We start from the raw sequence: 12,482 nt of genomic DNA on the forward strand, positions 1-12,482 counted from the left end.
AAAAGACAATCTGTTTTTCCTGGAGGTGGTTCAGAGATAAGAATTGTTCAAACCTGGGTAGGACTGTAGTAGTACTGACTGAAAGGCTGACATTCTCTCTCTCAGACCTGAACAGATTTGTAGTGCAGACTCTGGTCTCCAATCCCCCAGCTGTGCGGAGCATATATTGCTTATGCCTGGAGCAGCGGATGCTGTCAAGTTGTGCTGTAAGTTGAGTCATCCATTGACAAAGAGCTACCAGCCAGCCAGCACACAGCCAGCGACACACAGCAGCAACTGACCAGCCCCGCCTCCTCTCTCTGCTCATCTCTGCTTTCCATCTTCATCTCTCTCTGTCTCTCCCTCCCTCTCTCTATGATTTACTCTCTCTCCCTCTCTCTATTTCACTCTGTTTCTCCTTCTCTCTCTCTCTCTCTCTCTCTCTCTCTCCCTCCCTCCCTCCCTCCCTCACACATGCCACTGGCTGCTGCTGTTGTTGCTCTGCTCTCACTCTCCCACTATGCCGACTCTTTAACAGCAACCCAGGCACTCACTCACACTCACTTACACGCAAGCGCACACAAGCACACACAAGCACACACACATCCTCTCAGCCTAGAGACACTCGTACACACTTATACACACTCTGGCCAATGGAGCAGCAGCAGCACCATTCACATATCTCTCGTTGAAGAGGACTTGCGCATCACCTAACTCACTCACAGAACAGGTTGGATACTGAACGGAAACCTTAAAGGGAGAGACAAACAGCGAGGAGGTGAAAAGAGAGAGGGAGTGAGGGATCTGGTGTGCGGGGCAGGATGACTGTCTACCTGAACAAACAGCAGAGCTTCTCTGTGGAGATGGGTGGCAGGGGTGGGGGATGCGGAGAGATGCCCTGCTCTTGCGGGTGGCAGCATCAGCAGCCCCACGGATACCACTATGGCTCGCCCCCTGCGGGTGCCACCCTGCCCAGGCAGAGAGGCAGGCTGATAACTGCACGCTCAGAGAGCTCTTGGAGGAGCCCCGGTCGCTCGGTGGTCCGTGCCAAAGGTGGCAGCTGCGACATGTGGTCTGAATGCAGCTGTCCCCAGAGCTGGCAGGACCCCTACCAGGTAACCAGCCGTTACCTGACTTCAGTTCATATCTGAGCAGGTCTATAGAGAGATAGAGAGAGTGTGGGTGTGTGGATCATACCTGATCTGTATTAACTGGATTTGGCGGTGGGGAGACTGAGAGTAAGAGGTACATTTAATAAGATCATACTGTAATATCGAGAAGTTAGATCAACAGGCACTGGTTTAGCAAGATGGATGAGCTTCTCTTTGGAAAATGTCTAAATGCATTCTCATCCAGAGTTTCAAATCCTCATCATTAGTTAATTTCGCTGTGTTTCCAAAGATGAGGTGAGGCAAGCCTCTGAGAGATATACAGATAACCAGTGTGCGCGAGATCTAATAAAATGTGCAATCTCTAATCTAATCCCCAGATGCAATCTCTTCTGGTGTGTGAATGAAGCCAGGCTCTCTCTCCATGAGAGATGGAAAGTAGGATGTCAGAGGCACTCTCTTCTGCCTCCATTAGCTCACTGATATTAAAGAGGATAGCTATCTGTGATATACTGTAAAATATGGTTTCTGCGCTGTGTGTGTGTGTGTGTGTGTGTGTGTGTGTGTGTGTGTGTGTGTGTGTGTAAACTGTTTGTGTGTGACTGGCAATTGTGTTGCCATAATCATTTGACTTCTGCCAGCAGTAGCTGGCGTGGCGTTTTAAAGCTTAAGGTTGTAGACATCCCAGCTCTGGCTCCCATACACATTGTGGTGAATATGCAAGGAGCTTCTGTTCACAGAGTCAAAAGGCTGTTTGGTAGCCTCTCTGGTCACTGAGGCAACACTTTTGGGGGAGTGTGGACACAGGCTCAGGTGCAGAAGTGGGCAGTACACACACACTTGATTTGTTATTGAAACCATGTCATGTAATGTTATATTGACAAAGCCAGCCTTCCTGTCATTTCTTCTTGGGTACAGGATAGCAGTGTATTGATGGAGGTTGTTAACAATAGGAAGTCAGTAATTAGACTGAGTGTGACTCTCACTTCCTTAGCTGTGGGAGTGGCACAAGTGGACAACCCAGGATATGATGCTGGTGAGGTCCCAGTCGACAAAATGTCTAATCTGTCCACCTGTGAACATTATTTTGGGGTTGTTTAGTTGTCCATTGGAGGGTTAGGGTTAGGGTTAGGGTTAGGGTTAGACATATGTAAGAGTATGTGCACATTTACTGTATTAAGTTTGACTTGAGGAAGATCCACCTTTGATCGAAAAGTCACTATTCTAAGGTGGGAATGGCTTTTTTTCATCATGCCATTTTGTCCGAATACAGACATATTGAATTAACCATAGCTAAAACACTGACGTGTCAATGTCAAATGTGAAACCAGCTGTACCATCGCAATGGCAGCACATCTTAACAAAATATTTGCCAGTGCCACAACATTGATACAGTGATATCCAAATACAGAGGATAATTGTCAAAACTCATGCAACCTGTTACCAATATGAATTGCTCTGATAATGTTTGTGCAACCATTGCACAACTGCCTCAGGGGTGTTTGCCAAGAGAGCGTAATGTAGGGCTATCCATCATCTGGCTGGGGACCAAGGCTACAGGATTGCAGTGGCGATTCAGTCAGCATCCCAGTTTACTGGTGTTCCCTGGTGATATATGGATCTTGACAGAGGATCAATGATGGGTACCTGGGAAGGATACAGAAAACATTACGTTGGAAATGGAGTATGTGTATGTGCACTGGTGTACAGTGTACTGTATCTCCATCCCTCTTCGGCCCCTTCTCTCCCTGCTTTCACATTATTAGCTCCTCTTCTCATTTCTAATTTGCTATCCTTTACTATTTTCTCTGTATGTTGTTCTCTCTTTCTTTCTTTCTTTCTTTCTTTCTTTCTTTCTTTCTTTCTTTCTTTCTCTCCCTGTCTCTTACACAAGCATCTCCTACCCACCATCATTCATCATGCATTCACCCTCTTTACATGATGCTCACAACTTCTTGTTTCTGTGTTGCAACCTTTCTCTCAAAGCTGTCATGATGGAGCCACTCCTGTACCACTCCCTCTCCCTCTCACCCCCACCACCCCCTCTCTGTCTTTTTATGTGTTTTTATTGTCAGTTTTGTTCTCTGAGAGGCCACGGTCTGCCACCATGTACTATCTACAGTACCATTAAGCGTACAATAAATGTGTGTTAAAACTCTCTCTCTCTCTATCACTCTCTCTCTCTCTCATCCCAACACCACCATCTCTCTCCCCTACTTCTACACTTTCTCTCTCATTTTCTGTTTCTCCCGACCTGTTTTGTTGACTGTTTGTACATGTGAACAAATGTTTGTGAATTATTGATTGTTTTTTTGCACAGTGCACTATACATAGTCTACCTTAAATTATTGAGCAAAGTGATGTGGAGTACAAGCAGCTGAGAGACCAAAGTGCAGCCACAGAGGTTCTCTCTAATCCATAATAAAGGAACATCTCAAGATATATCTCACAGCACAGAATACCCTCTGTTATCATATCAATACCGAAACAAAAAACGTTACAACATTTTGGGCTGTAGTGTGTTTTTGCTGCTAACTGAATATTAAAATTAACATTTGTAAACCATTTAAGACCTGTTCAATACAAAGAAAGTCATGGGCAATGGCCAGTAGAAATCTCCATGGAGGAAATATTAGTCAGTGTTGATAACTAAATTGTGTAGTTACAGTAAACCAGCCGTACAGTAAGCTACTGTATATTTGCTGACAACTTAATTTGGTATCTTTCAAGCCTGAGAGTGAAGTGGGACAATTTAAATTCTGCCCCAATCTTCTTAAGTTTACCATCCCCTGGAAAACAAATGGCTGTGGAACATCTTGAAGTGTCAAAACTGTGATGTCATCAGTTTAGATGCAATAAGATGAATGATGGTTGGTGGTCTCCTAATGAACAGCTCCTAATTTAAATACTGTGTTTTTTAGGATGATATAAAAGGCAGAGGTCAGGGAAAAGCTCGCTCTCTTGTTCCTGTGTCCTGTTGTGAGGTTCTCATCATGTTGTGAGTAGCATTGTTTTGTGATGAACGGTGGTCATCTCTCTGTCTCTCTCTACTCACTCTATTAGAATGTAACATTTTTCTATTAAGTATTTGCCTTGTAATATATGTATAAGTATACAGTATTATTAAAGCCTCATTTGATTAATTCTATTTGACCTTTCTTGCACTAAATAAGTACAGACTCAACAATTCTTTGCACATAGTAATAATTACATTGGAGTCAGATTATCAATATTAGATATGCTTTGCTATCAACAAAATATAGCCAAAAGTCTCATAAAAACATAAATGAGGAAATGGATATTAATATAAATCCATCTACAAGAACAAGTACAGTAGGTGTAGTCATCACTGTAGTGATGCAGTTTTCTTCTCTGACAACTTTATTTCCTCCTCAACTAATCAGCAGTAATCCAGAAACTGGCAGTGAGAGTGGCTTACTGTAGTGATACATTGCCAAGTTATTACATGTTTTTTTATGATGTCTCTCTCTGTGCTGATCAAATGAGGTGGAATTCCCACAGCTAAAATGAGTCTTATGTAACACAGTGAGACGTTATAATTAAAGGGCTTGATGTACTGTAGTTATTAACACATAATTAACAGACCTAGATCAGACCAGGCTCCCCTTAGTGAATAACCCTGAAAGCGCTTGTCTGTGACTCCAACTCAATGTGCTGCTCTGAAAGAGCAGGAGCTTCAAAAGTGATGGACAAGAACAGGGGTTACTGTAGTCAAGCAATAGCACAATGTGTATATATATTAAGAGTGTGTGTGTGCATGTGTGCATGCATGTAGTGTTGGTGACTACTCTCATACAGTAGATGAGCTTCCTATTTTTCTGTACATTGAAAAGCAGACAGGCACAGTTCATATTATTTGGCAAACAGCAAAGCTACTGATGACTGAAGAGTTCTAGATGATAATTGCAAATCCAGAAGATGTTTACTCCAATAGATTGGCTACCTCATCTAAATGATCTGCTGAGAATCTGTGACTCTGAACAAAAGCCTTTCTGACCCTCTCAGTATTGTGTGTGTGTGTGTGTGTGTGTGTGTGTGTGTGTGTGTGTGTGTGTGTGTGTGTGTGTGTGTGTGTCAGCTGTACAGTATAATACACTCACCAAACACTTTATTAGGAACACCTGTACACCTTCTCATGGTGGTGTAATGGTGTGGGGAATGTTTTCTTGGCAAACTTTGGGCCCGTTAATACCAATCAATCATCGCTTGAATGCCACAGCCTATTTGAGTATTGTTGCTGACCATGTGCATCCCTTCATGGCCACAATTTACCCATCTTATAATGGCTACTTCCAGCATGATAATGTACCATGTCACAAAGCAAAAGTCGCCTCAAACTGGTTTCATGAACATGACAATGAGTTCAGTGTTCTTCGGTGGCCTTCCCAGTCACCGGATGTGAATCCAATAGGACACCTTTGGGATGTGGTAGAATGGGAGATTCACAACTTGAAAGTGCACCTGAAAAATCAGCAGGAATTGCGTGATGCAATCATGTCATCATGGACCAGAATCTCAAAGGAATGTTTCCAACATCTTGTGGAATCAATGCCACAAAGAATTGAGGCTGTTTTGAGAGCAAAAGGAGGCCCTAACCAGTATTAGTATAGAGATCCTAATAAAGTGTTCAGTGAGTGTATACTGTATTACATGGGAGTGACATGCCCAGCCTCACTGAAAGAGGTGTAGACAAACAGGCAGTGCTTGTGTCTAAAGAAAACAAAACATGCAAGGAGACCGAGACTAGAGAGAGCTTGGGAGGGTGGATGAGCACAATCAGCTTGTCTACTACACATTGTTGCACTACACTGTGCCATATGGATATGTGTTTTGATTCTAGCTTGTTATAGGTGAACTTGTGAGCTTTATGTCTTATCATGTTCACAATGAGGCTAGTACCTTTTATTCACTTTAGAGGATATTCCCAGCGAGAAGTGATGAAAAGTCCCTCCACTTGTTATGATTCTGTCACGGTTTGCTTTCAGCTCTGAAGTTGTGTCACAATTTATTTCAATAGTGTAATTATGTGCGGTTCGCCTCACCATGTCTTTGCACGGATATGAATATATTATAATTTCCTCACCCTTTGAAGTCGACCTCAGTGACGAAAATCCATAGTAAAAAAGTACTCTGCCAAGGAGCAGAATCCACCATGGCTTAGTTGATAAGCACTTTAAGGCACATTTATGATCTCCTCTTTCCCTATCAGACTGAAGGTGAGATTTTCCTTGTGCAAACGAATACACGCAGTGAGCAAAACATGATCATTCTCACAATACTTTTGCCTGTACCCTTGGCCAGTTTCTACCCTTGGCTTTCTTCCTACCCACAGAGAAAGCACTGCAACCATCTTGAATGATAATCATAATCCTGAATAGAAGCTCTTAATTGATTTCCCTCAGTGCTGTGTATTCAAATGCCCTCAAATATCTCTCTCTCTCTCTCTCTCTCTCTCTCTCTCTCTCTCTCTCTCTCTCTTTCTCTCTCTCTCTCTCTCTCTCACTCTCTCTCTCTCATGCTGTCTCTCTCTCCTTGACTCCCTCTCATCCTGATTGTTTCAGATTGTGTTGCTGTGTGAGAATCCATTCACACAATTACAGTAGCTGTAAGCACAAAGTGTCTCAATCACTGGAGTCAATCTACCAACAAACACCACTCTGCCTCAATCGTGGGCTGACTTTTCTATCCCACACGGCTGATGAATGTTAAAATGTCAAGTACACGCACACACACACGCGCGCATACACACACACACACACACACACACACACACACACATACACAAACACACACATACACACACACACACACACTCACATACACACACGCTCACAGTTGCACACACGCACACAGGTTGTTGCCTCAACACCTTTAATCTCTGCATGTTAAAGTGTTTCAAAAGATGTACTTTCTAGGCATCTGGTCCAAATAATTAGCTTCAGTTTGTACATGGTCAGAGGTTTTCTAGAATGTAAAAATCTTCATGGTTTAATTACTACTTGCTTCCTCAAAATGGCTCTAGACGAGAGCAATTCTGTTATTTTAAGCTTTATTAACTGCAGTGGCACTGTTTTTTGGCGGAGGTTTATTTGGCTTTGGCTCCTTCAAACTGGCGAGGGAAGTTGATGAATATATGCAGAAATGTTGTACTGTACTTTTTTTAAGTGGTGTATTTAAACAAAGTCTGGAAGACACTGCAATCCCTTATGTGAACAAGCTGTTACAAGCTGGGCATTTGTTCATGTGTAACCAGAGAGAGGTGCAGAAGTGAGAAAGGAGTGATCCATGAAGTAAAGTCCATGTCCATGTAGGGTTGTGAGAGTGCACATATGCGCATACAGGGGACATCACTCTCTGTCATACACTGTCAGTGGACTTACAAACAACCAAACTCTCTAGTCCATGACATGTAATACACACATCTGCTCTTACACAGGCATTGGCTTCACCCTCAAAGCAAACACAGCGGAATGATTCAGGCCAACACAGTACCAGAAGAGAACTGTACACAACCTGAGGATGTCACCAGCTCATACACAGCTGCTCCCTCAACATCAAAAATCTAATGCAGGCATTTCCGACCATGTCTTTAATTAGAGGGGTATCGCTTGGTATCAGGGTCACAAGAACACATAAGCAAGTTAATCTCTTGTTATATTATAGTTATGCTCACTTTGAAGTGCACTGTATGAGAAGCTCTTCCTTTGTAGTTGGCCTTGATTAATTCTATTTAACATGAAAGGGTATATATTCAAGGACAGAATATCAAGGGAATGTCAGCATCATGTTTCGGCAATGTATTTTCTACTCCTACTTGTTTACTGCATTTTATCCATTCGTACAGTAACTTCTGTTACGTGAATGTAAGTGACATTTGCATGACCTAACCTCAGAGTCCCACTACAATAGAAGCTCTACCATTACCCATCTGTCCTCTTCATCCAGTCATGGAAAACTGTATTTTTGTGTGTTATATCGTGTCACCTATGATATGTTGCATTCCATACATGATGGTACAGTACAGTACAAAACAACATTTTAGTTATAGTTTTTTTGTTTGAACCTGTAAAGTTGCTTGTTTACTATTGAGTTGTCGCTCCCAGCCACCTTGAACTCTCATTCCAGATAGTTGAAAATCTAAATTCAATTTTTTTCTAATTATTGCTAAAATGCTGCAACTTTAAACTATGTATAATAGTTATTAGAAGTGTGTGTTGTTATATTTTTCATTTTTAGTGGAGCCTTCCGTTTCAAATATTTATTGAACCTTCCCAAGTCATTGTCCAATCTTAGGGCTGTGTATCAGAACAGATGCTAATCATAGCATCTACTGTAGCTGAAGACTCTTAAATTCTTCATGATACAGGGTGAAGTCAATGCATGATCCAGAAGCTGTCCCCTGGATCCATTTATAGAAAGTAGGGCATCTCTTGCCATTTTCTCATATTTCTCTCTCTCTTTCTCTCTTTTTCAGGCGAGCCCTGCCCCAATGCTAGTCAACACGGACACTTTGGAGTCTGTACCTTATGTGAGTTGTTTTGGTTATTTAATTTCCATTTTTTTGGAGTATGCTTCTCTGTATGCACCCACAATATATTTCCCTATGGATCAATTCATGCAGTGCACAATGCAACCTCATACACTTTCAGTGCAGTATAACCAGTACTACAGTATAAGCAAAAGTATACCAGAAGGTAATTAGGTTTCCATAAAAGAAAAGACTCTTCAGCACCAGTTTGCAATGGACAGAGGAATATTGTATTTAGCGATTTTTATCTGGAACACAACATATCTGGCTAAAACAAATAAGGTCACTGTTGTGAATTATAGATAGCTGTCATGAATAAAACACAAACGCAGGAGGACAACTGATTAGAATACCCCCAAAGCTTGGGTTTTGGTTTTACATCAGAACTTTTCTTTTAACAGACATTTATTATTGATGGGTTCTTTTTGTAGGCTCTGGGAGGACAAAGTCTCTCTAAAGCAGTTTGGATGGAATTTTAAATGAAAATAAAAATATATGGCACAAGATGAATGTATGAGCAAAAATAGTGGGTGTTGAGGAAGATAAAGGCAATAGATGTCAAATGTGGTAGTGCAAACCAAGGGATAAATCAGGGGTTCAGTTTTTATTGCTTTGGTTATGATGAGGTTCAGTTCATTCATCGTAATCAAGGGGTATATGTCATTGTTTTAAATGACTCAAAATATTTCTGACTGGCCAGATGATCTTTCATTGAAGGAGTGCTACTCTTCCATTGTGCCTGAGTTCCTCTCTTTCATGTTCCACAGCTTGTCAGGAGAATAAGAGCATTTCTCTGTTCCTGCTTGTCTTGCCAGTCAGTGACTTATGAAAAATTCAACCTGCAAGAAAAGCTGAGAGAATGAACCATACAGTACTAAGACAGCTTAACTGTGGTTGCCTTTCCATGTACAACTCAATCTACACAATATAAACCCCTTACAGACCCCAAAATAGCCAACACAATCAACTCTTATGCAGGTCTTTTTTAAGAGTAGTGTATTTGAATGATCTGTTTTACTGCAAAGGGTTAAACTCAATAGGACATTCTACATAGTACATAATAAACTCTTCCTGTGTGGATGCTTGACTTTGAGCTGCACATCAAGCTTTTCAGCACAACATCCATCAACACACGGGAAGAGTCTGAGCTGTGTGGCTTGCATTCCTTGCTCCGAAATAGCTAGCATTAATGAAAGAGAGGAAAAGCGAGCATCACATATTCCTCTCAGTTCCCAGGAGATAGTGCCAGCTTAGCACAGAACTGATGAGGCATTCGGAAAAAAAACAGGTGTTTGACCCGGATTCTCCCTTCTCCCTCTGCAGGCCATGCTCTGAGGAACTACACCTCAGTTGAGAAGAACTTTGGGAATCAACTGTAACACACTGTACAATAGCTACTGTTACAGCTAGGATAAGCTAGTAAACCCACAGTAGTTAGTATTTAGTTTAGTTGCAATTATCATACAACAAAGAAGTTGGGGTAATATAAATAGAAGTAATATAAATTATATTTTGGGGCATTTTGCTCAGTTAAAGGTGTGATGGTGGGTGTTATGGGGAGGGTTGGGAGGCGGTGACAGAAATAGACTTAGAGATGTACCGAAATTAGAAATGCATGCTGTTTACCTGATGAGCACTGAAGCACGCCTGCAGTCTTACTGCTGTCAGGGTATAGGAAAAAGTTCTAGAATCAGTATCTGTGCATGTTGAGAATGAGAGGAGCAAGACTGACAGGGAATCGCAAGAGATTCACTGACGGGAGATTTGAACTGCTAGTTATCACCAAACAGATACTGTGTCAGGAATGCTTTCCTCTTGGTTAGTCTTGTCCACTGCAATCCATTTTAATTAACTACATTTTGTTAGCATGTGCAGTGTGCTTGTGTGTGTGTGTGCGTGCGTGCGTGCGTGCGTGCGTGCGTGCGTGCGTGCGCATGCATGACAGAGAGAGAGAGAGAAGCTGCACGGATCCAGTCTGCTATGAATAATTACATTTTGAAAGATTTGGAAAAGGGTTTTTTCACACTTGGACCTAATCTTGTGTTCCTCATCAACATGCAGTGTTAACTTTCTAAACCTTTCAGCAGAAAGGTACATTGGAACATCCTCACTTTTAACTGTGCACACAGCAACCTTGACAATGGAAATGGAGCAGGCTTTCAAGTAACTCGGCTAGCTCTAACAATTACCCCTATTCACTATATACAGTGCCCTGTGTAAGTAATGGGACAGCGAAGCATTTTTTCTTTGTTTGGCTTTATACTCCAGATTTTAAATCAAACAAATACTATGACATTAAAGTAGCTACAGCTTTTATTTGATAGTATTTGTGTACATATTGGTTTCTTTTTATACATACTTTTTATATTATTTCAGGGCACCAAAAGTAATGGTACAATTGGCTTGGGATTTCTGGTTAATCTGGTGTGTTTATCATCATTTTATACAGGCATATGAGAGCTGTCAATGTCTAGTATTGATTCTAGGCTTTGTGTTTGCCTATTGATATCTGTCGACATGATGACCAAAGAGCTATCAATGAAAGTCAAAGAAGCCATCATTAGGCTGAAAAACGATCAGACAAATAGCCAAAACCTTAGGCTTGCCAAAATCAACAGTTGGAACATCATTAAAAAGAAACAAAAAGCACTGGCTAGCTCTGCAAATGGGCTCGTAGGCCAAGGAAGTCTTCTGCAGTGGATGAACGAAGAATGCTCTCCATAATTAAGAAAATCCCAAATACAACTGTCCCTCAGATCAGCAACACTCTACAGGCGGTAGACATGAACGTGTCAGAGACTACCATCTGCAGAATACGTCACCAGCCGAACTACAGTACAGATGCTTTACTGCAAGGTGCAAACCACTAGTTATCCTCAAAAAGGATGGTCAGGTTACAGTTTGCAAAAAGTACCTAAAAAGCCTGCAGATGTCTGGAAAAAGGTCTTTTGGACAGATAAGACCAATATTATCATGTACCAGAGTGATTGCAAAAATTTGGAGAAAAAAGGATCTACCCAAGATATACAGCAAACCACCATCTGTGAAACATGGTGGAGGGGGTGTTATGGCTTGGGCATGTATAGCTGCAACCCTAGAACTGGCTAAAATGTCTTAATTGATGATGTACAGTAGGCAGAAGTTGAAAAAGTCCCCACTGGTGTGACGATGTCGTGGGAGTTCCGCAACTGCACCCGCGAGTTTTATTTCAGGTCATTCACCTCGGCAACCACCAGGAGGCATCGTTGAGCATGATGGATATGTTTACGTTGCAAGAGTACTCTACTGTAGCTTGCTGTATGAGTTGTTTCAAACACGCACACAGTATCATAGCCTTGGTAGGCTAAAAAGGTTGGTCTAGCTTGTTTTCAGTAGCTTAACTTTATTTTACTGATTAGAGCTGGAAAGAAATGAGAATGGTTGTTGTGCCATATGCGTCTATCAATAAAAAAATCACTGACAGGTTTGTGTGTGATAATTTATTTATAATTATTTAATTATTTATAATTTATTCACATGTTGTCAAATACTGCAGACAAATCAATGTTTTCCGATTCATGCATACATACGTGTGTAAAATACTTTTTTGAAGGTTGTACTCATCACAATAAAATAGCATTTGCAATCGCTTGTTTGATCGTTTCAGATTAACAATCAAAGCAGAGCAGTTGAGGTATAGTTACAAGGGGAGGGGGAGGGAGAGAGGACTCGTTCACACAGTCACGATTAAGCAAGAGAACGGAAGAGAGTGAACGGGCGGGAGATACAGCAGAGGGTGTCCAAAACCAATGCCGAGGCACTCCTCCGAAATAGGCAATGGCATTATGATAAATAATGTGTGCACA

General features: G+C 41.6%; 1 protein-coding gene across 3 annotated transcripts in view; it reads left to right on the forward strand.

The window, feature by feature from the left end:
• Nucleotides 1-12,482, forward strand: part of dlg2 (discs, large homolog 2) — a 177,261-nt gene that overhangs the window by 122,041 nt on the left and 42,738 nt on the right. For all 3 annotated transcript variants that reach the window (XM_083665055.1, XM_083665051.1, XM_083665052.1), the window contains one exon: nucleotides 8,584-8,637. In XM_083665055.1, the coding sequence (XP_083521181.1) occupies nucleotides 8,584-8,637 (54 nt within the window). The remainder of the gene's footprint in view (nucleotides 1-8,583; nucleotides 8,638-12,482) is intronic.

The sequence above is a fragment of the Argentina silus genome (genome assembly GCF_951799395.1).
Source record: "Argentina silus genome assembly, chromosome: 2".
NCBI lineage: Eukaryota > Metazoa > Chordata > Actinopteri > Argentiniformes > Argentinidae > Argentina > Argentina silus.